At 47.1% G+C, this 24914-nt stretch overlaps 1 protein-coding gene across 1 annotated transcript in view; it reads right to left on the bottom strand.

Annotated features, from left to right (window-relative positions):
• Positions 1–14443, bottom strand: part of TMEFF2 (transmembrane protein with EGF like and two follistatin like domains 2) — a 125294-nt gene extending 110851 nt beyond the window's left edge. Inside the window, exons 1-4 of the mRNA XM_038142245.1 lie at positions 14000–14443; positions 12520–12629; positions 6605–6734; positions 3819–3845 (exon numbers count right to left, since the gene is read on the bottom strand). Of these exons, the coding sequence (XP_037998173.1) occupies positions 3819–3845; positions 6605–6734; positions 12520–12629; positions 14000–14180 (448 nt within the window). The 5' untranslated portion in view covers positions 14181–14443. The remainder of the gene's footprint in view (positions 1–3818; positions 3846–6604; positions 6735–12519; positions 12630–13999) is intronic.
• Positions 14444–24914: the final 10471 nt, after the last annotated feature.

Genomic DNA, 24914 nt, shown 5'->3' with positions numbered 1-24914 from the left:
AAAATACACACACAAAGCAAGAGAGGCAGAGAGAGGGGGAAAAGAAGGTGGCTTGTAAGGTTGTTTCCTTTCAGGTTTGTCTAACAGATCAGGAATAAGTTTAAGAGCAGTATAATCTCTGATTCTTTCTGGATGTCACATGGGCTTGCTGACAAACACTGGGGCTCAAAAGCCCCAGCACTGGGCTGGCTCTGAAGCAACATGTGCTATTCCCAATTCAGACACTGGAACGTGATGCAGCTTCCAGCCCTTGCCCAGCTTGAATACCCAGGCTCTGCTTCACAGTTTTTATTCTCTCCCCTACTGTGAAGAACTGCTTCACAGTGTCAGGGTGTACCACCCTGGAGTCCTAATCTTAGAATTAGCGCTTCTGGATGCTACTGTAAAGTAAATGGTGATGATGATATTGATGAATTATCACTCGTTTGGTTGGTTTATTTGAATTTTGCTTTAGTCTAGATCATTGAGAATTAACATAAAAATCAAGCTAGGATAAGATCTGTGTATGCATGGCCCCATAGAATTCCCACTGAAGTCATTAGGACTTGAATGGAAATTGAAGAAGGCTCTGAAACGAATTCAAGGTAGGTGCTTACGCACTGCCCTGCCAGGGGTCACAGCAACACCCAGGGTGACAGTCACCTTCAGTGAATCCACCAGACTGTGAATGAAAGCCAATCACCAGAGCTGGGAGTGCAGACAATGCAGGCAGGACAAAGGAGTGCTCAGCGTGAAAATGAAACCAAGGAGAGATGTTCTTAGCCCATTAAGAGCTATAATGAAATACTGTATCTTGAGTTTGTTGCTGTTAGAAGGAAGCCAGGAAACGAGCAAGAATTCATTATAAAGCAGCTCAAGACCAAAACATGAATCATTGGGTTCTAAAAAAACCCAGTTGTCTAGAGAACGGCATAGATGAAAATGAATGGAATCTCTTTAAATTACTCTCTGTATAAAGTCTTTCACATTCATCCTTTCTGGCTTTCTGATTAGTATCTTTCTGGGATGTGGGTTTTTAAATAATTCCACACCACACTCCCAGCTTCTGCAATCAAAACACTGAAATGGCTCTTGATTCTGCATTTTTCATCTTCATTTACAGGGAAAAATGTCTTCTGCAGTAAGAAATTTGAACACCTACTGTCCTACTCATCTACTGGATATCCCCAAAAGTGTATGCTGAAGGCTCAGTAATCAAATGAGATTAAGATTCCCTCATCACTTTACAAATAAGGGGACTTTTGTATGTTATTGCTGCATAAGGGAGTATTAAATCACCTCTGGAAAGCCCTCAAGATCATTAAAGTGCTGAAAAGCTGAGACCCCTCTGATCTCAGCATCCATGACAGGAAAGAAAAAAACCCCAAACACAGTGAATTGACTTCCCTGCAAACCCAGATGGGAGCACCTGAAAGGAAAACATGGCAGCAAAACACAGCCCCTGCCTGTTTGTTCATGCTCTGACCGGTTTCCTGAGGAAAGGAGGCTTGTTTGACCACATGGTGTGCTTATCTACATCTGTCCCTCACACCAACCCCTTTACAGCTATTTCTGAGCCCTCTAGCAATTACAGTTTCCATGTGACAACTCCCCTGAAGGAGTAGCAGTACTGGGAGCTGAACTGCTGTCAGTCATGGGGGAAACCACCTCGAATCTGGAAACTTGCCATGTTCTAAGAACCAGAACAACACAACTTAGTTCATTTCTTACTGGATGTGTACCTCATCAGAGCAAAGAAATCCAACCATGAGATACACGCCTGTTGAAAATTTCGGTTCCTTATCTCACAGCTGACTGGCTGGGACCATCCCTATGGCAGGAGTTATGCTAAAAAAGATGCTGCACTGGTTATTCTGTTAACCAAGACTCCTTGGAGAAGCATAAGAAAGAAAGAAAAAAAAAATCAAGAAAAATCAGAAACCACAGAAGATTGCCCAAGACCTCAGGCTTGTCACAGGAACACGTCCCACTCATGACTGCTGGAGTGGATTTTACAACACTTACTGTGATGACATCCAAAATTTATTACAGCTTTTACAACAAAACCATGTCTAGTAAAGAGTGATGTAGTGACAACATTTACTTGTCTGGATTTAGCTTCTTTGGGCACATAAATATACTTTTGTACTTCAAGAACAGCCATAGCTGCCTACTAAATCTTGAATAATACAAGGCAGCTTTGTAGACCTTTAAATACATGTACCAACTTGGTTCTGTCTCCTTCCTAAATCTGCTTCCTTCCTACCTGCACAGTCAGTCCCAAGGCCCTGCTCTTTGTCTGTCAACCTAAGCTTCTAAAATGAAAGTCTTTGGAAATCATGCCTTGAAGCTCCTATGCTTTCTGAAAATGGAATTCATTACTTTCAGAAAGTTACCAAGTTTCTTTTCCCATCTCCTCAGTTACAAAACAAACTGAAAACTTTATCTGTCTTCTTTAGTACATGCATGATGAATTTAGTGCAACTTCATTTGAAAACCAATTTATTGACCATAGGTGTGAAAACCCTACTGTACATATAAATCAAATAGTAGATTTCTAGGAAGCATTGAACAAGGTATTTTTTCTGGTGTACTGGTTTAAAAAGATAATCTAAAAGAACATTAGAGTAAAATAGGAATAGCTAAAACAGTTTTTGGGGAGCCAGATTTGAAGCATTTTGAAGTGTCCTGAGTTCCAGAAAGCAGCCTGAGTCTGATATCAGAAAATCAGACCACTTGAAGTGCCTTATGCTTGTGCTGTTGGCCAGTTACAGGTAAAAATAATACCTTCCATACACGCTGCACTCACTGATTCTTGGCTACCAAAATCAAACAAGGACTAGGGCATACTTTGCCAAGTAACATGATTGTATTTGAAAAGCCTGAATCCACCCAGGAATAGCCACAGAATCAGGTCTGAGCCCAGCCTTGCTGTCCGTGTCACACCAAAAGCTGGCTCAGCTCCTGGTGGCTGCCCCAGCAGCCTCCCAGCTTGATGCTGGCCTTGCCCTTCCCTGCCAGGGGGCTCCTGGAACTTACTCAGGGAGCTGGGGCAGAAATGAGGGGAACTCTCCAGGACAACCTTCCAAAGCTACCCAGACTAGCCCTGGCTCCCCAGAGAAGCCTGATCTACCAACCCCAAAAATCACACTCCCTACCCCGAGACAGGGCTACCCAGACCCAACTCTTATACTTCCAAGAAGGACTGATGTCAGACAAGCTAAATCCATCATGACTGCACCAAGAAATAAAAATAAAAAAAACCCAAAAACCAATAAAATATGCCCCTACTTAAATGCTGGTTTGTCTACATTTTACAGTATCCCCTGCATGCCACAAAGGGCTCAGGCTATTTGCACATTCAGTTTTGTTGCTGCTGTTCTTATAAAAACACGTTGTTCTTTCCCCATGACATTTCTTCATATCTTTGAAAGAATGCTCTCTGCTACCACAAAGTATTTAGCTTGAATCCTCCAGTGAGGAGGAGCCAAGGGTTTGGCTCATGTTTTAAAAACAAAAGAAATATTACCCTAAACATAAAACAAATGAGTGCAACTGTAACAGTAGATGGAGATAGAGCTCCTAGCACAACCTATGAATAATTCCAACTCCTATTAGAAGTAATGCAGCTTTCTGAATTTCCCTAGAAAACAGCATGTCATGATTAGCTTCCAGCTTGACTGAGATGCAAAATACCACTTTTTTCAAAGACAGAGCTGAACAAAAGACAGTATGTAGTGCAACAACTTAGATTGCAAAGTATATCCACTTACAGTCTGAAATTGTGGAAGACAATATGTGCACACATAAGAACAGAGATGTTAAAAGAGGGCTCTTACCTCCGTCCCCAGATCCTGAGCCAGCATCTGAGGAAAGAACAGAAAGGAATTTATATTCATGTGCTCCAGTATGTGCTGGGAGCATGCAAAGCAAGGCTTCAGTGGAGTGTACTACAGTGTACCTCGCCTTTGATAGCATCCCTGGGTAAATTATAGAGATCTAATCTGAATGTAATTCACTCAAGCCATCTTTCTCATGTCTCTATTTTTTTTTCTTTAAAGTCTCTCTATCAGGTGAAAATAACATAAGCCACAGAATGCTGCAATGCCCTTAGAAGTCTCTACCTCCTTTTGTTGTACTTAGACTGATAAATCTTTGTTCCCAACAGCAGTACAAAGTTACTCCAGTTGGTCACTACTAAATCCTCACCAAGGAGAAATTTTAAAACACATTTGTAAATTTGTATCATTATCTTTAAGAAACAGGACATCTCATCAAATTCTAACTAGTTGGAATAAACCATTAAATTACTAATATTCAAAGTCTTCAGGTAAATTATTAAAATGCCATTTTTCTCAAGGTTGTTGCTGAGTTTCAAAACTGAGTGCTTCCTTTTTCCTCTACTTGACATTTTGTTGGCTGGAACGATGAGAGTCACAAATTTAGAAAATGCAACATCACAAAATTGCCAAGCCCAGAGCTTCAGCAAGAAACTTTCTAAGCAAGGCAAAGCACGGAAATGCACACACACAGGGCTACCAAACTCCTAAGAGGAGTTTCTTCTGCAGGGAAGGGAGGGAGGCTGCCATCCTATCCTCCCCCTTAGTGGAACAGTTATGCATTTATCAGCATGAAGATTAATAGAAAAGAGTTTGGAACAGCTGCTTTGGGATGGAAGTACCCTGTGAACTTTAGATCTCATTTACTGACAGCGAAGTCTGGTGGATCTGAACTTGCACATGCCATCACTGCTCAAAACTAAGAAAGAAAAGGAAAATCTTTGCTAAATAATTGGTTGCAAGAATTGCTTCAAATGGTAGATTTATTCAGCAAGGCTGCAAAGGACAGCTGCAAAAGGTGGCTGAAAAAGGGAACAGAAATAACAGTGTTTTCCCAGTGACCATGTCCTGAATTCTCCTGATCTGATCCTTCATCCTGATGCTCTTTCCCAAATGAGCTACTGAGGAAAGAGGGAAGAAAGGTCTGCACTACAGTGCCCCCATGGCTCTGGGAAGCTTTGCTTTTCCAGATGTGTCAGATCTTCCCAGCACAGAAAAAGAAACAGCAGCTGCTATCACCTGCCTGCCACAGTGAGCTACCACGGTACCTGGCTCTCTGCAGAAAAGGATCTTGTGTTCCTCCTCCTGCCCTACCCTGCCCAGACCCCTGCCAGGCAGGGCCAGAAAGGCTGCTCACAGACACTTCTTCCAGAAGCCCAGGTCTCTGATGGGTGCTCTTCAGCACCCTCTCTCTCTGCCCCATCCCAGAGGGAAAACCTAAGGAAAAAGGCTGTTCCCTTCTCCTCCTTGGGAAAAGGAAAAAGAGGCCAAAGACTTTGAGCAAGACTTCAGGAAAATATCTTTTTTTTTCCCTTCTCTGTTTCTGAAATCCACAATGTGTTTCACAGAGAACTGCCAACCCAGTCATTGCCAGCAGGCAAATAAGTTTCAGAAAAGTTGTAGCAATGTGCTGAAATTATCCCTTTAATCAAAAAGTTTGAACCAAAAAGACCAGTTGCTGTGCTGAGAGAATTTACTAAGTTGAACAAATCCTACATCACAGTAGATTTTGTCAGCCTGAGCTCCATTTAATACCAATTTATGGACAAAAAAATTGCAGCATATGTTTTTTTCTTCTGGAAAATTGTCAGGTAACAGCTTCAGAGAAGAACAACATTTCCAGGGAAAGGAGTTTATTTTCTCTCAGGTGTATGAAACATGAAATTACAGCACTGAAAAAAGTTTGTCTAATGTACTTTTTATTGACTCCTCCATCCTCAGCCAAGAAAAAATTCTGCTTTAAGTTTAAAGAACTCTCTCAAGAACAAAGGCTTACTCCTGCTCTTTTCAAGTTAACTTCACTGCCCACCTCTAACAGATACCAAGCACAAAAGAAAAACATCAAGAACTCCTGCACATAAGCAACTGGGTTTTCCTGACAGATTTTGCTCATTCACCTTTCTAGCTGTTTTCATACAAGCTGAGATATAAACAGCTCACAAGGCTCAGAGTTGAGCAAAGCTGTCTCACACACCAGTCAGTTTTCTCAAGTCCAGAACAAAACACCTGTGGCACAGACCTGCTCATTATGTGTGCTTTGGACTAAATCTTCAGCTGATATAAATTGGCAGGACTCATTACAACCAGTGCTCTGTTGAATCATACCAGCTGGGGATCTGGCCCTACAAGGATAAAGAAAAACCTAAGGAACTGGATTGCAGGCAATAATGCTGCAGTTCTCTCTCTCCAGATTATGGAGAGGTTTGTGGTAATCCAGATGCCCATTTATCAGACATCTGCTCACTTAATCTGCTACCAGTTCACTTGTCCTAGCAGCTCAGAAGTGTAGGCAGGGCACAGGATGATCAGGAGCACAAGACACAAATTAAAAAACAAATCTACTTCTGTGCTGAACTCTTCCAAATAGTGCCAGGGGTACAGTGTATCAGGGACTGTGAGCCTATAGCAAAGTACTTAAAAGGGACAGATGGCAGCAACTTCTCATGCCCCCAAAAAATTAACCAGGAATGAATTCAAAGCAAGAATTTAAATGGTATTTGCCATCCAGGCCATTTTCCTGGGGGGCATGGCAGGGCTGGCAGGCAGCCTGGGTGAGTTATACCTACCAGTGGCACACGATCCCTCGGACACCAGCAGGATTTCACTCTGCTGCTTGCAGGCAGCCTGTTTCAAGTAGCATTCGTTCTGGTAGGTGTCACCATTGGAGCCACACACGGGCACGTAGTCATTGTTACACTGATGGGAAGGGACAGAGAGCAGCAGCGTTAGTCACACGAGCACAGGAGGCACAGCACCCATTGGGGTGCCCCCACACACACCCCCCTGTTCCCTGCCAGCATTGAAACCCTGGGAAAACAACAGAGAGGGACACTGACAATCCTCTCTCACCATTACAGCTACCAGGGGAGAGGAAGGGGTATTTTTAAAAAGAGAAATCAGATTTGAAGAGATCGGGAGAAAGGTAATCTGAATGGGCAAAGTGTTCAGTAAGTGCCCCAGAGAGGTCTCTGACTGCCAGCAGGAGCAGGGGGCATTCCCAGGGCAGGAATACAGGCGAGGCAAATGACTCCTCACATCTGCAATCACAGCCCCTGTGTTTCCATTGGATGGCTCTAGACAAACAGTAATGAACAGGCTCTCTCTTCTCCTCCTCGTGCATGCACACCCCCACAGTGCTACGGAGGTCTGCGCACACACAAGCGTGTGTCTAACTGTTCAAGTACTGACTGGACAGAGGGAAAATATTTCTGAGACACCAACGATCAAAGTCCATCCCTCTTTCTGCACAGGCATCTCTGTTCCTGGCAAGCTGCAGCTGGGATGCTCCACAAAGGTCCAAGCTCTCCCCACGGTGGCTAGTGGAAAGGAGCAGCAGCACTGCATGAGCCCAGCCAGTGCAGAAGTTTCTCCCACCACACACCCCTGCTTTGGCTCCAACTCCTGCTGAGCTCTGCCTGATTTCCTCTCCCACTGGAAGACAGTTTTGCCCCTTCTTGTTCATTTAAAAAAGATAATCATTTCATTTTAGACTGAAAATTGGGCAACCTACAGGGTGCAGTTATCACAAGATAATCATGCTTGGAGGCTTAGAAATACTTGGATGTGCCCAGTACATGGCAATTATACCAGGGATATGATTATCTCATGATTACCCTACTCCTGGTATGCCTCATTGTTTAATTAGAACAAATGGAATGATCACAATTATTATTTACAAATGCTCACCTCTGCCTAAATCCAAGTAAAAAAATAGAAGAAATCATACATCCTATTTAGCTGTATCATGCTATTATGCGTCTGAGGTGTGTTTGTTGGGCACAATGTAAAACTCAGAACTGAAATATCAGGGATATTAACATCAAAAATGCTTTAAACTGAATGACTACAGAAGTGATTAACACAAACAATTGCATAGATTGCATTAATTGCAGGCCTCCACACAGAGCAGCTGCCAAGAAATTATTCATAGTTGGTCAGAGTGACATTTTGATTGGGCCAAAACAAATGACATTTTCCTTTTGCATTGTATTCTCTTCAATCTTCCCAAGATGTTGCCCACCCCCAGCACCCTCTTCCCGCAGCACAAGGAAAAAAAACAGCAGCCACAACAGTAGAAATCCTCTCCTTCTGCTCCTCACGAAAGGTTCCTCCATGCAGAGATTTTAAACTGTTGATTAAAAATGTTTCTAGGCTATTTTCACCATTATGTTTCAAATCTGAGCAATGTTTCAAGCATAAAATGCCAACTTCATCCAGAAGCTCAACAGCAATTGCTAGAGGCTGATCTGGAATACATAACCAGGACAATTAACACAATCGTGCTTATTTTTTAAAGCATGAAGCATCAAATCATGCTTGCTTTAGGTGTAATATCTGCTTGTCACCCAAGGATTTGTGAGGAATTTGGCCTGGAGTATCTCAACAGGCTTTCTTACATGTAGAAACAAGGTTGTATTCTTTGCCCAAGAAACACAGAGGAAACTTTTCTGCCCGAGAAACACAAAGGAAACTCCTCTGCTGCTTTCGCCCAGAGCAAGGGACGATCTTTGACACGGACTCAGCTGCAGATCTGAAAAGCCAGGCAGCCCCACATAAAGGGTGAAGTCCCAAAAGAGGAGTGCTATGAGCTAGGCTGGAACTTCTTCCAAAGGTTGGCCAATTTTAAAGTGCATTTGAGAGACATCAGGATCCCAGGAAGTATTAGTAGTCCACTCTTCCCACCAGCACCTTTGAAAACTAGGATTCAGATGGGAAAGGCAGGAGCCATAAGGAGCAAAGGGAGGGATATCTACCATATGGAACCTGCCTTGGCTTTCAGCTGGAAACTGTAATGGAAGTTACCCAGGAAAGAAAACAAGAGCACCAGTGAGAGGGTTGTGATGTTGGTCACCAGGTGGTTCCTAACCCACTAGAGCTAGACTCTTGTGTTTGCCCATGCTGAATCCTGTACTCACAGCTCATCACGATCACAAAATACCTCCTGCTAGTGCTGGAGAATATCAGGTGTTGAATGTCAGTCTAGTGACGTGTTTTTGTCATTGGTTTAGCACTCACTAGACCAGGCCCTCAATGTAGGGATGATTCTTCATCCCCAAGTAAATTGAGCAAGCCCTCAGGGAAATCCATGTTAAAACTCCCACTAAACCCAGCAGCACAGTGCCATACTGTTCACTTCTCTCTTACACACGCCAGTTTTTAACATACAGCTGTAGAGCACGGAAATGGACTCATGCAATTCCATCAAGTGTCAGTCAAAGGCTGCCTTCCTCAGCACCTGCAGCCTCGCGTGCCCACTGTCACAGCCAGGGACAAACCATCTTTGGGAGCCTTTGGATCACCGCTGTGCACTGAAAGCAGGTGGTTTGTTTCCTAAAGATAATTGTAACCTGTATACCTCCTCCTCCTGGTAACACTGTTAAAAGCTTGACCTTCTCCTACTTTTCATGGATCAACTACTCCCAAAACGCCGCCCACATCTTGAACCAAGCAGCACAAAAATATATTCTAGAAATATAACAAAGCTGGAAGTTGGACAGGTGATGTCCAACAGGCCATCAGGACAGGTGATGTTGCAGCTCCACAAACACTGAAGCACGTGGAAGACTCAACATGCATGAAAACAGGAGTCCTTCCTCCCATAAAAACCAGTGACTGTTTGGCTTGGTGACCCAGGAGGAAAGACACTGATGGAAATACCTGGTATATTTTTTGATATTTTATTTATGTTCATGAAATGTAAGAGGGAAGAGTCCAGCTGCCAGACCTATGGATTCGGGAAAACAGGTCCAGACCCCACCAAGCCATGTCTCCAACCAGTTGCCTGCTGGCACAGCTCTGCATCCCTTCTGTTGGACCCACTGAGTCTGAGGAAAGGAAGGGCGGGTGGTTTCCCACATGCTCAGCCCTCCTGCAGGAGCCAGCACTGTCCCAGAGCCTTCCCTCCCTGCCAGCACCATAGTCCGGGCTTGTCCTGCACAGGGGACATCTGCGTCTCCTGATCAGAGCAGGACATGGTGTTTTTCAATAAAATATATGTCTCACTGAGAGCTGTCACAGTACATTGTGACAGGAGAACCAGGCAATAGGAACCTCTCTCTCAGCACATGCCCGCTTGCTCTCCAGGGTTGGAAGTCTAACTTGGGTGTTCCAGAGCAGTCTGATCATATTCATCCTTTCAAATAAAAATAAATTCATCTTAACTCCATTTAGGCAGACATGAAGCATCTGTAATTCTGGTTTGAACAAACCCAAAGACTGCAGAAGCCCTGCTCTCCACTTCCATGTTCTCAGCCCTTCAAGACACAAGCTGGTCAGCCCAGAACTTTTCATCAGGCAAAATGAGCTCTCTATCCTTCTCTATTCTCTCAAATTCCTGAAGAAGACATAAAACACACTTATAGTGATGAGGAGTCTGCTATTGATTTGCTCACTATCACCACAGAGAGCTGTCACTGAAATGGGAGCCCTGAATTCTGATGGGGGTCCCCGTTACTCATGACATAAACTACCTGGCCAGCTCTGCCTCACTTAGCCAGCCTCAGACACCACACTAGAAATTAATTTTCTACTCCAGTGGCATATCTTTTTGGCTTGTCACAGTGTCCACTGATGTTACAAGAGCAGCTAACATCCCCCCAAGCTCTGCCTGTATCAAAGCGCTCGCGTTTGACTACAGAAGCCCCCGGCACCACAGCGCCCTTGGCAGCGCTGGCACAGCATCAGCCACAGGTAATTTGCCCTCCAAGGTCACAGTCAGCCCTGCGGCTCCACAGAGGGCTCCAGACAAAGAGCTCTGAGTGTTTACAGGGCCTGATCCAAAGGCCACTGAAACCAAAGATTGCTCTTGATTTCAACCCATTTCCCAGTGATGGGGCCAACAATTGCCCAACTTTGTTATTTTCATCTTATTTACATATTCATATATAAATTGCCATATTTCCTTAAATCTGTTTCAAGTGCCCCCTACAGAACTGCTAAACTCAGCATACTTAAGACTGTTCACCTCTCGAAGAGGGGACCACACAGCCTGGAGAGGCTTACCTAGCTCCATTTACCCCAACAGGCATTAGCACGCTGACTTGGGACAACGGCGCTCCCAATGCCTGCTTCCCTGCCAATGGCAACATCTGAATTTGCAACCTCCAGGCTATGAGTTCACTGCTTTATTCCAAATGGCAACACCAAACTGGGACCAAAGACAAGACCCAAGCACCCTCAGTGGCTGCTCTAAGTTCCTGAGACTCAGGGCACAACATCTGCCCTGGCTTACCACCAGGCAATGGGACAAGTCACAGACGTTTCACTGCCTCACAGATTTCTCTTAGAAAGATAAAACAGACCAGACCATAACCCTTGTATCACTGCATGTGCTGAGCCAAGGCAAATGCTCAAAACAGCATTCTCACGCTGAATTTTTGATTGCATGCAAACTCCAAATGGAATAAAAGACTCCCACAGTCAATATGAATTCCCTTCCAACATGGGAAACACAAGCATTTAAGAACTTGCTCTCATTAGAGAAAATTCCTTCCTTGTTTAAAATGAAGGAACTCATCACTTGGGTTTTATCTTCGAAGGCACGTTTGTCTCTAGAAACATAAACGATACTTGCAATGCTTTAATGTGAATGGTCTATCAAAGCTCAATATTAACACAGTCGTTATAGATGTGCCCAGTCTTGAGCTGTGCACTATTTGGCCTGCTCGACTGTAAACACTCAAATCAGCATTGTAAGTTCCACAACTCCACCAATCCACATTAAAATGCAGAAAAACATTGGGGCATAAACACACATCCAACCCTGTGCTGGTACATGCTTTAAACTCCTTTAATTTGTGCAGTTTCTATTCAGGTCATTATTTAAAGACCAGCTGTTCTGCGAGTTAGCTAAAACATTAAATGGAATCCTTCATAATGAAATCATCTGACTTTGAGAAGGGCTGAGGTTTAGATGTAGCTGAGAGAGGAAGAGAGAAGAAATAGAAGGAAAACCCCTTACTACGCAGTAATAGCTCTCCTAAAACTATATAAAACCTAAAGGAAGTTCATCGTTTTGGAACAGAGGGATTGCTCCTTAATCTGATCAGCTGGACAGATAAACAGGCAGAAGCATTGTCACTATGCAGCCCTTCCTGAAAATATTGCATAAGCACATTACAGATCCATTTCTTTAACTAGATCAGAACTCCGAATACAATAAGCCATGATCTGTATCAGAAATGAATTTAGAAAGGACTCTAAATCCTCGTTAAAAGGGCAGGGATGAAAAATCAGAAATGCACAACCTGAAACTGCAGACCCAAAGGGACATTTAAAGCCACAGCATCTGCATTTTCCCAGAGAAACTTATGTCTTCTTGACACCAGTTGGTTCTCCTGCCAGCTTTTATACACACTGCCAGGTTTGCCCTCTAACTTCTCTGCACATAGAGAAATAAATTGCCAAGTGATAGGTTATAAAGGCAGATCCTTGATTTGTATTCTCATTAGTGAATTAGAGAATGACATATCAATCTTCTTACCTTGAACTGACAGACACAAGTCACACTGTCTCCAATCCTTAAACACTCCCCATCAAATTTACAGGTATTGGTGTCGCAGAGAAAGAGATCATTTTCTCTATCATCGAAACCTCAAACGTAAAGAGAGGAAAAAAGAAAGTCAGCTTTGGTCTAGCAAGAGGAACAATACGGGATGATTGCATTTTAGTGCACACAGCACAATAACCTTGTTGATGAAATTGACAGAGTCCAGATTTCCTTTTGTCCTTCCCTGTCCTCAGCTTTTCACTTTCCCTCTTGTTTCTCCCTCAGTGTTTCTCTCAGTTCTTATTCCCCACTACCCCACACACTTCTTTTTTCCATTTCACAGACTCGGTTTCCTCAAAAGTCACCCGGTAATTGTGGTATTTCATGGCTCTGGGTTGGAAATGTCATCAACTTATTCCCATCCCATCACAAATCTGTTGGACAAAAGTCCAAATCTGAATTTCTCCAGCCCGTGACACAACAAAGCCCCCAATAATAAAGACAAACAGGCTGTGCGTTTTCTGTGATGGTCTGCCTGATTCCAATGAAGATTGATGACCTCTAAGTTAACAGGAGAAGTGCCAGGTTCCCCACGAGCCGCTGAGTGAACCGAGCTCTTTGCCTTCATATTCTCCAGGAAAAACCAACAGATCTGACTGAACATTCAGTTCACGAATACAAGCATGAATTTCAGATTTCGCTAGCTGACTTCCCACTCCAACAGCGAGTGGCAAGATACTAAGCAAAACAGCTATATCAGACTCCAAACCCATTAAGATCTGAATCCATTGATTTTTCAAAAAAAACACCCGAGCGCTCTTAACCGTATCGCTACATGTTTAAAACGAAGAGCTCCCAGCGCAAATTCCCCCCGATCTAACACGTCATGTGCGATCCACGCAGTACCCCAAATAACGCTCTTCCCCTTAGAAGGCTAACACAGACTAATTCCCGAATTATTTTAGGTATCGGAGAAGGACCGGCTGCTGACCTGCACGGGAAAACCGTTACAAAGGTCAGCCCGACTTTAAGACACGGGCAGCAGGTTCCCGGTGTCGCGACGCCGATACCCCGATCCGCTCTCCGTTCGGTGCGCACGGGAACGGCCGCCCGCAGGATGCGCACACGCGGCCCCGTCTCCCGCAGCCGCACGCCGAGTGCTCCGCTCCGGCGCAGAGCCGCGCTCGGCGGGGCCGGGGCTCTCTCTCTGCCCGGCGAGCCTCCCGCACCGGCGGAGGGCGCGGCTGCCGCGCCCGGCGCCGCGGAGCAGCGGGCAAGCGGGGCCCCGGGGGCTGCGGTCGCACCGGGAACGCCGGCGAGCCCCGACGCCCGGGACTTTTAGCCTTCACTACTCCCGTGCGTTCAACGGGACGGGGCATCACCCTCTGAAGTTGCCTCCCCCGGGCTCGTCCGCGCAACTCCGAGCGCCCGGCGGGGCACGGCGGGGCCGGGCGCGGGGTGCTCCGGTGCTTACCGGAGCAGTTCCAGCCGGTGGGCGTCTGGCAGTCGCTTAAGGAGGTAGGGAAGGCCGCCAGCTTGTCGGGGCGGGCGAGGACGAGCAGCACGGCGGGCAGCAGCAGCCAGCAGCAGCAGTCGCAGAGCGTCCAGCCGCCGCCGCCGCACTGCCGGGGCGGGGAGGGCTCCCAGGGCACCATGACTTCCTAACTCAACTCTCCGGCAGCGGCGTGCCCCCCCCCGGGCGGCGCGGCGGGCGGCAGGGACGGGCGGCGGGGCCGCTGGGCATCCCGGGGCCCCGGCCGGCGGCGGCAGCGGGTCAGCGAGCGGCGGCCGGGCGCTACGCTGGGGCGAGCGGCGGAGCCCGGCGGGGCGGCGCGGGGGTGCGGGCGGCGGCGGGGCGGGGAGCAGCTGCCATAGGGGCCGGGCGGCGGGGAGCGGGGGGAGGGCGCGGAGGGGCCGCCGCCGCGCAGCCGCCGCCGCCGCCGCCTGCCCCGCTCTGCCGCCCGCATCCCTCTGCGCGGGGGAAGCAGCAGGTCCCGGCCCGCCGCGTCACGTGCGCCGCCGCGCCGCCCCCATTGGCCGAGCGGGATGCGGGGCCCGGCGGGCGGGGCCGGCGGAGCCGCTGCGCCCCGCGGCAGCGCCCGGGGCAGGGCCGGGCAGGGCCGGGCGGCGGCGGCAGCAGCAGCGGTGCGGGGACTGCGCGGCCGGCGGGGCCGCGGGAGGCGCTCCCGACCCCCGCGCCCGGGGGCGACGTCCCGCCGGTTGCGGGGATGCGCCGGCCCCGACGGGGCGCGGGTCGGGCAGCGCCGCGCCTCTCCGCGCCCCGACGTGTGCGCGCACCGCCCCGGCCGGCGCCGAGCCGCAGGTGGCAAGCGCGCCCACGGGCAGGGACACCCGTGACACCCTCCGCGCACACGCCCCGCACCCGCCCGGGCGCTGCTGAAGTTGCCAACCGCGCGCCCCGGTGCCGGTGTTTAATCACGCGCGGCTGCGACGTTAGGAAAATAAAACACCGTCACGGCTGTAGGGTCTGGAGCGGGCACAGGGCCGGAGAGGTGACGAGGGGAAGAAACGAGCACTGCGGGGAAAGCAGGGAGAAGAGAGAGAGGGAAGATCTTGCCCAGCCTCGGCAGGCAGCGGCCAAGGTCTTCTCGGGCTGCGGCACCATCCCACCATCCCTGCGACGGAGCCGGAGGAAAATGCACCATCACTGTAGCACAGAGGGCTGCTCTGGCCCCCACACCTAAGGCACGCTGGCGGAGCGCAGCCCCGGAGCGGCATCCCGCCGCCTCCAGCCGGCGATGTGCTACGGGGCTGCGGGAGCCGCCTCCCCCGCTGCGCCCTGCGCCGCGGATCCTCCTCCCTCCTCCCATCTGGGGCTTCAGTTTTAGCAGCCGGTTGCCAGGACGGTCGGGGGGACTCCGCTCGCTCCCCCGGCGGCGGGAGCACGGCAGCAGCGTTCCCCTCACCCTCCCAGCGCGGCCGGTGTTGGGAGCCGCCGGCCCCGCCGCAGGGCTCAGGCCGGCCCAACTTCGCCCCCTCCTCCGCGCATCTCCGGGCCCGCCGCCGCTCGGCGCCCGGGCGCAGCGAAGCCGGCAGACACCCACCCGCCAGGTAAATCGGAGCCCGGGCCCCCGAGCGGCGCTTAACGCGCGGCCGTGCTGCCGGCGGGATGGGGCGGCCGGCGGCTTGGGCGACAAGGACGCCTTAGACTGGAGAATAATAAGAAAAGATCGGATCGATTTCTGCAGATGGCAGCAGGGAAGCGCTTTCTAAACACGGGCGCTGGACTCCGGGGCCGCCCGTGCCGGTGGGAGCCGCCGGCGGAGCAGCCGTGCCGGGCGGGACCGGGGCTCGCTGCTGATGCCGGGCGTTCGGCAGGCGGGCTGGGCTGGGCTGGGCTGGGCTGGGCTGGGCTGGGCTGGCTGGCCCTGCCCCTCCTCCGCCCCCTCCTCCGCCCATGAGGGCAGCTCGGCGTCCCCGAGGGCTCGGGCACCGCACGCCGAGCTACGGGAGTGGGCGCTGCAGGCGGGAGTAGGGTACGGCTCCTCCTGGGCTTGAGACCCCCGAGTGTGTGCGAGGAGACCCTGCTGGAAGTTTGCTGTTCCCGAAAGCATGACCTCCTTTTCGACCCCTAAGCTGAGAGTCCGCACAAATCCTTACGCCAGTACTACTGCTTGTTATCCCTTCATATAGGGGCATGGTATGCGGGAGCCAAGGGATACTTCACGCTCAGTTAATCCCCGTCTAGCTTCTCCCTAAGCTCTAAACCAGGTTTTCTTCTGGCTCCTTTCTCCCCTGTACATCTGTGTCTGCTCCGTGCTCTGCCCGCCTGCTGCTATCTGTATTGACCTCTTCTGCCCACCTGTACTCCAGAAGCCTTTGCTACAGTTAAAGGGTATCAATTTGCTCATTCCAATATGTTCCAAAGCTCTGATGAAGACCCACACAAATCCGTGCCTACGGTTTCCTATTTACTAATCAAGACCTAAGCAGAAAGAAAATACTAATTTTTTACTGCCTGCTAGTGGTTGTACTGAATCTTATCCTTCAACTTCTGTGGGCTTACAGAGCATCTGCCAGCTGAGCACCTGGTGCCGGATCAATTTTTTTCCTTCCTTTTATCTCTTTTCATGCCATTCAGTTATTTCATATACTACGACATTCCTTTTATTCCCCTGTACCCTCTTTCTTTTTAACTTCTTCCCCCCCCCCCCCCCCATATTCATTATTGCTTGTTAAAACTCAGCTCTCTGCTTGACATACCACTGAGGTGGTTAAAAATCAAAAATGTCCTGGGGCTAGCCACAGGTACCACAGTCACACAGCTTCACCAGGGGAATGTCTTCCTCTCCCTTCCTATCTTTTTGCTCCCCCCTTGTTTCTTCTCCCCACTTCTTCCCTGGATCTTTGGTGTGGTCTCACTTCTCTCCGTTCCCCTGGTTGCAATTAGCAAAGCCTGCAGTTTCTATTCCCTTCTTCTTCACTCTCCCCCCTTCTTCCACCACAACCTGCCTTCATTTCCACATAGCTACAGGTCATAAAGGCACCGTTGGCCTCATCTCTGGACCAGTTTAACCAGACCACATGGGGAATGAAACTGCTAGGTCAGTCTTTCCCAGACGAGCAGCCAGAGCCTCTCTGACGTGTCCCTCCTGCCACAGTAACTCATGCTCCAGATGATCCCACAAGTGTACCCAGTGCTCACAGAGTACCATTAAATCCAGCAGCAGAGCCTGGCTCTGGCCTGTGCTGTCCCCAGAGTGCCATAAAACACCACAGCCACCGAGCTGCAGCTCACGGCGCTGACTAGCAATTACCCTGCTTCATTTTCAGCCACTCACACAACAGGCACTGCCTGGGGAGATGAACAAGCCCCTCTGTTTGTATACTGGTTCTCAGAGTTTGGGATGTGGAAGTTCCACCAGAGGTTCTGTAATTGCCACAACATGATGAACCTGTGAACCTGAAAGCGTCTGAAGGGTAATCTCCTTCTGGCAGAGTAGGACAGTTTTTGCTCTGACTAGCACCAGTATCTTCCTTAAAAAGATTTTCTTTGTTGATATGAGAATTCTACTTGTAAAAACATTTTGTTAAGATTAAAAAATACATCTGTCTGCTCCGAAAGGGACGGCTAGACCCACAAGCCCCTTTTCTCAATTATGCTCTCTAGCAATTTCTTTTGAATTGTAGAGACTGAGATATAATCATTTTTTCATGTAGTTCCTAGCTCCAAAGCATTCTACCCTCTTAATGCGACACTGCACACACAGTCTCTCAGCAACACATTATTCCCAGCTATACTTCAACACTTAGGCTGGTTGACATCTACAGTCTTGTACTCCCTGATGTGCCCATCCCATCTCACCACTGCACAGAAACTACTACTTGTAAACCACGCAGACAGCGCTAGGCTGGTGTGAGGTACAAATTGCGACCAGCATCTCCTCCCTGAAACTTTGAGGTCATGCTACTGAGCTGCCAGTGGGGTTCCTTGTGGCTACATGTTTGACTCTAATGCCAGATGAGCAGCAAAAATAATCACAGCCTTCTTGGAAGAGCCCTTCTCGTACATGATGAGGGCAGGCTACATCTCGAGTATTAAACCCACCTCTTGCAGAGCTTTTCTGAGGCCCGCACAGTTTTGCGATGCTCATGCCACAAGAAACAGGCTGAGGAGTGTATTCAAGGGTAGCTGATACCGATGCAGATTTATCCAATACGTGTAGCTATGCCATGTGTACCTGTGCTCAGAGATCAGCTCCCAGCTGACAAGCAGCTGTTTGAGGTGTTGCAGGCCCTCAAATGTCTCAAAGCAAGGGCAGGGTGGGTCCTGGCTGTGCACTGCACTCCTTGAGCTGGGACTGGGCAGCAGCAGCTGGCAGAGGGGGCCTGGGGCCAGACTGCACCTGATCCCAGTCCCACGTAGCCACGTCTGTGAGTAATGCCTTCTGTTGCTGTGCTTGGCCAGCAGCCGCTGTACTGGAGAGGAGTTACGCAACCTCAGTTATTCACACTTGTATTATATCTTGGCTGTGCTGCTCTTGGGAGGCTGCAGATTCCAAAAAGTTTCCCAGAACATGGGAGAAGCCAAATGGTACAGATGAGTGTATCAAAACCTCCTCAGCTACACAAGCTCTGGGTACACAACACCCGTTCTCTTTCTTCTCTATCTCTATCTATGAAGCTATGACTATGAAGCAAACTTTATGGATCCTTATCTTTAAAACGCTTCATGTCCTGTGTCTGATGTCTCTAAAGGCCTTAGGAAGGTAACCTTGGTCAAGAATATCAGTGAAAAAAGGCTTCTTACAGTTCAGCTAACACTCATGAACAGTGTTTTCTTTGAGCCAGCACTAGAAGTATGGGCTAATGTTCTACAGCTGCTAAGAACAAATCCCACCAAATGTACGAGGGCCATTTAAGTTAGCCTCTTCCCTATTGCCACCACATCACAGCCACTTTATGAAACACACATTTATAGAACTGAAAAAACCCCAACTAAACCCCACTCTGCACAATTCTTGAGAGAATGAGAGCTACATGTATGTGAGCTGCTGCAAGCTACCACCACTAGTCGTAGTTCATAAGGAAAAAAAAAGTGAAAAGAATGTATTTAACCTACAAGAGATTTGCCCAAACATGGTCACAGCCAATCCTAAAGAAAATGGAATGTGGGCTCACCAATTTTCAATGGTAATTCTTCTTGACAAAATGTGGGGCTGATTCAAAAGATCCCACCAGAAAAGGCTTGGAAGCCCAGCTGCCAGTTGAAAGACCCAAGGCAGAAGGAAAGGATGAAGGACACACAACCTGTAAGCACTTGCTGTGTATGAAGCTGGAATTTCTCCCCTCACCATGGAAGAACAATGCTTATTTCAGATCCGTGTATTTTCAGGCCTGGTTTGACCAAAAGTTGGCATACTTAGCCTAGACACGTGTTTCTGTCAGAAGTTTGTGAATCTCTAGCAGATTTTATGATCATCTATTTTTCATGTGTGCAGGGAAAGCACACATGGCCTCACTCAAATGCACAGGCAGTAGGGAGCTCTTTGCCTACATGCAGTTTTACAGATTTTATACAGCTTTCAGCTAAATCACGTATCTCCATGCAAAGTATGCCACTCTTGGATATCACATGGATTTTTAATGCTCTGAGGGATCCTTTGGGTCTATAAACAACTAGTAGATTACATTCATCTACATCATGATAGACTTCAGCCCCCCTCCCCCACCTTGCTTGTGAGACAAAATATGGCTCTTGTTCTTCCCTGGAACTAGTATGGAATCCGAGCACAACTCATGTACGGTTATGAGAAAACCATGCCATATTTTTCATTGTAATTAACTGCTTCAGAGCAAGACTTCTCATGTATAAAGATGAAGAAAGGTCTCAGCTTTGCCTGAAAGACAATTTGCCTTTCAGCAATGTCTCACACTTTGAGTTTTGACTGAAACATTCCACTGCTTTGGTGACCTGTTGTGCCAAAAAAGCTGTCTCGTGTTACGCTTCGCTTTCAGCTGAATTTGCCGGCACATGCCAAGGGACAGAACAAAGTATTATGATTTATACTGGAATACTATTTTGTGCTGCTCCACACATGAAATTGATGCCAGGAAAAAGTGCACAAAGGGCATGGAAAACGTAAATAAATACTGTGATCCTTTTACCTTCAGTTTTAAATAGATGGATTGAAATGCATGGATCCTAAAGATTTATGAATGCGTTTATAGTCCATTCTGGAGTTTTAACATTTCATGCAGCTTGTAGGAGGGAGTGTATTATTTATAAAAAGTCATGGTTATTCAGCAGTGTTTATTTATGAAGAGCAACAAAATACCTTCAAGGGAGAAGAAGAAATTCATAACTCTGGTTTACTACCAGGGTTAGCCAACTTAAAAGTCTTTTTTTGTGACTGATTTACAAAGACCTTTGCCCTTCTGAGCATGTTTGGAACACTGGACATTTTGCTACCAGCAGTAGGAATCACCTCCATCTCTCAGGACAGACAGCACTGCAATGGATTCAAAGAGGTGATGGTGGGGGAACCTTTACTGTTGTAGAGATACTTGAGCTTTACTTTTGCAGCCCTTTTCCCAGCACAGTATTGAATGGAAATTCAGAACAAGGGCCTGCAAGAAGAAAACCCACAGCAGCTATTCACAGATATAATTTCTGTATGACATAAGTTTCTTGGCCATGTGAACAATTTCTTCCATCTGATGAAATGTAACATCCATTTCTTGTTTTCATTTTCTATCTTTGGGCTCCTTTGCTCAGAGCTGTTTTTAAGACAAAGGGCCTGAAAGGATTATAATGTAGAAGTAAGTGCAGCCTTAGCATACCTTTGGTCTTCCTGCTACTTTACCTCATTGGAATTGCAGTGATTGCTTTTCTTCCTAGCAGGTAATAAATCAATTTCAATGAAAAATAAAAACAACTCAGACATAAACCAGCATTTTCAAATGGTGTTTCTCAGTTAACTTTTATCTTTACCCTCTGTGAAAGCAGAGCTTGCAGAAGTTGCATTCGGCTCACCTCAACTGACCACACCATATCCTTCTATCTATATACAATTCCTGCAAGCCACCAAGGGAAGTTCATAGTTTAACTGAACAAATCCCAAGCAGTCTGACCTATCCTTCCTGTCTCTGCCTGGCAGTGCTGTCAACAGAAACACCTGAACTGTGTCTATGTGTAGAGCAAAGAGCCCAGCCACAGACAGATGCAGCACTACTCATCATAGGAACCATTTCTGGCTTGTCTCCAGCAGAACCTTGAGGACAGGTGGATGGTGCTGCTTAGGGATAAGAGGGAGTCTCTCTGTGCTTAATAGCTCCTGATAGGTTTTATTTCCATGAATTTCCCATGAACCACATGAACATATGGCAGCCAGGAGGACCTGTGGTCACGAGCTTCACGAACTGTGTGAGAAGATAACTTTCCTGAACTCGGCACCTGCTAACATCATTTGATACTCCTACTTCATGCATTATGAAACAATAAACAATCATTTTGTATTCAGCACCTTGTGCCAGCCCTTATCTGTAAGCCCTGCTCCGTGTCTTCTGATATATTACTAAATCATTCTAACAGATACCATCCTGCCCATGCTTTCCTTTTGAGCAGGGATGGAGATCTGACACCCGTGTCCCTACTCATGAGAGGCATCAATGGGCAGTGTCTGACCACTGCATGCACTGCCAGCAGGAGTGTCCCTTTCATAGTCCTGAGAGTGTCCCTGAGCACATGGCATGGGTACAGTGGGTGAACCCAAAGACACTGCTACCTGTTAAACACAAGTTCCTTTGGGAACTAAAGGGCACCTGTCCACCCCAGGTGAATACTGGGATAAGTTCAACTGCTCTGTCATGGTATCGTGCCAACGTGGTGACCAGAGTGGTAGTGTGGTCCTGCGTGCTGCTCGGTGAGAGCCTTGTGGACAGCCTTCAGCTGGCCTGTCTCAGGTCAGAGAGTGAGGGGTCATGGCAGCATTGCCAGCTGTCCTTGGGAATGGAGCATCAATGAAAATTAAGTATAACAGAAAAATCACTAAGGCTCTTGAAGGATTTGCATAAGAAGGATTTGCACCTGGATCAGAAGTCAAAATCCTTGGAAGTTTTTGCGCACACACAGACACACAGAGACACAGACACACACACACAGACACGCACACACACACACACAAACTTGAACACATGCATGAAACATAATGCTTTAGATATTATGAAATCAGATTCCTCATCTGAGAAGGGAGAGGCCTGGAAGAACTACAGTTGTGTAAAACATCATTTGGCGCTTTCTGTCTCAGGATCTGAAAGGGATGTTTTGGCAATACTGACATTGTACACAACAGGCTCCAACAGCAAGCACAGAGATAGTATTCTAAGGGAAATTAATATTGCTTCCCATTTAATGTATGGCACCAATACTGAGGTAGAGTTTCTTAGCAAGCCACACTAATCTCCTATCTGATTTGCAAGCTATCACACATGCATTTAACTTTACCTTAAATGAAACAAAACAGCAATACAGTGAAGTATTGTTGAAACTTAAAAACAGTTCACTCCACATAATTAAATTTTAATTCAAAATGTCATTTCTTGTGTATGATAGAAACATTTTTTATGATCAGTCAGACAATTTCTACATAATAGTTACCTTTATTTGAAGGCATATTGACTCAAAACAGTAAAAAATGCAAATGAAGATTCTTCACTAGCTAAAATGATGTCAAATTATATATACAAATGGTAACATAAAAGAAAAAAAAAGATTTGTCAAGTACATCAAGTAAAGCTCTGGAATAATACAGAACTCCTTGCTGCCTTAATCAGAAAGTTTAATAGCTCCCATTTAAAGAAAGAGGAATTAAACACAGACTGCAGTCCTAAATACCACTCCCATCTACTCTGAAAATGGTGGCAGTGTAATTTTTCATGAGTCTGTGACACACGAACAGAAAGCATCCTGGGCATTTGCTGCCCAGCACATGAAAAGTGGATTTTGTATCTCATATTAGGAGATACAAATTGAAGGTGAACAAGAGACCCCTGCACTTGTGATATCCTCAAAGTTGCTCATCCCTGTCCACAACCTCTCAACTGTGTTTTCCTCTGCTGGTGATCCATGTCTCTGCTGACCCTGCCCTGCTCTTCCCTGTGCTGTGAGGTATCCAGGCACAGCCCACACCCTGCTGTCCCTCAGTCCCATGCTGCTCGGAGAAGGGAGACCCTCTGGCTCAAGTTGTCTTGGTTCAGTGCCCACCCTCCTCCTGCTGCAGCCCTGCTGGAGGATCCCAATCCCAGATGGGTGAGGCTATGAGGATAGGACTGGCAAAGGCCAGGCTTCTTAAGGAAATGGCACATTCTGCCCAGAACACACCTTCACCACTTGCTTTTCCTTTACTTCCTAAAACTTGCCACAGCTTTGGTGCAAGGCAATCACCGTTAAACTCTGTGCAGGAGAGATACACAGCAATTATGAGAAGTTCTCTGCAATCCCCTGCCCTGCATTAGCCACTGCTCACTGCAGGCAGGGCATGGAGGAGCGTGGTGCGAGAAGGACTCCGAGAGATCCCCTGCAGATGTTTCATGAGCTTAGACCGCTCTGAAATCATTCTTACTTCCATCCTAGCAGGAAGATGTAAAACCTGCTCTGTGCCAGCTCTGTGAGTGAGCGGGGTGTGTGGATGTGCAATATGTTGATAACAGACGAGGTGCCAGTAGATGGCTCTCAAGATATGAGGCCTATGGCTTTCACAGGGCTAAGCCACCTTCCTGGCTAGGGAGCAATGCTGCTGCTGCATGCCGGGAACAAAACAGCCACTCAAACTGGACTTGGGCACAGGACAGGGGTGGCATGGAACTGTGGCATCTTCTCCCCAGACATGCCTAAAAATAGCAAAGGTCTTAGCTTTGTTAGTTTTGATAATGCAAGGCAAAAATGCACTCCTCACTAAAGCACGCTTGAAATCTCCCTTTAATTCTTTAAATGAGATTTAAGGGCTGTTTAAGTAGGCTGGGAAAAGCTGAGATAATGCTTCTGCAGTAGCCCTGTTAGTGTGCAAGGAGAGGTACTGCCAGTCCCAGGGGGGTTATGTAGTTAATAAGTCAGTTTTTCTTAACTAAACAGTTGAGCTATATCTATTTAGAGTTGATTTTCTCAAGCATAGATGAACTAACACCCCTGAGGGGAGGGGGTCCAGGAGGGATGCTCACAGTTAGAAATTCTACAGAGGATTGAAATGAATTTTTAGTACTGTGTAACTACAGTAGATATTTCATTGGGAGGAGAGAGAGAAAAGAGAGAGAAAAGAGAGAGAAAAGGAGAAGATGAAGAGAAGAGAAGAGAAGAGAAGAGAAGAGAAGAGAAGAGAAGAGAAGAGAAGAGAAGAGAAGAGAAGAGAAGAGAAGAGAATTCCCATTCTCAGTTTGGCCAGTGATTTATGTCTCAAGTCTAAATTTTGTGAATCAAATAAATATAGAGATAACAAAAGCAACCAAATTCTTTTTCAATTACTCTTAAAACAAGGAAGAGGGTTTGTACACCACAACTTTATACAGACAACTGGCCATTTAGTATATATACTAGAAATTCTGCTGGAAATGTTATTAAATTTTTTAAAAAAATTAGTTTTCTTGTTACTTTAAATGTGGTTTTCCACAAAGCACGTCCTGAGGCCTTTGCCACTCAACTGTGATATATTTTCCTGGTCAGCAACCCCAGCCTATATGAATTATACTCCTTCTGTTTCTTGGTTTCATGTCAGGGACAGCCAGAGTGATTCCTGACTAAATAATTAGCAAAGGGAACACCATCTCTGTATGTTTCTGTAGTCATTAGGTTAGCAAGAAAATAAAACTAACTTTCATAATCTCTTTCCCTATAGGTACCTGGCACTTTCCAGGAGCAAAGCAGGGAGAAAGTG

The sequence above is a fragment of the Motacilla alba genome, chromosome 7, assembly GCF_015832195.1.
Source record: "Motacilla alba alba isolate MOTALB_02 chromosome 7, Motacilla_alba_V1.0_pri, whole genome shotgun sequence".
In the NCBI taxonomy this organism is placed as follows: domain Eukaryota; kingdom Metazoa; phylum Chordata; class Aves; order Passeriformes; family Motacillidae; genus Motacilla; species Motacilla alba.
Note: the sequence above shows the minus strand (reverse complement) of the source record. Positions and strands in the feature narration are given on the sequence as shown.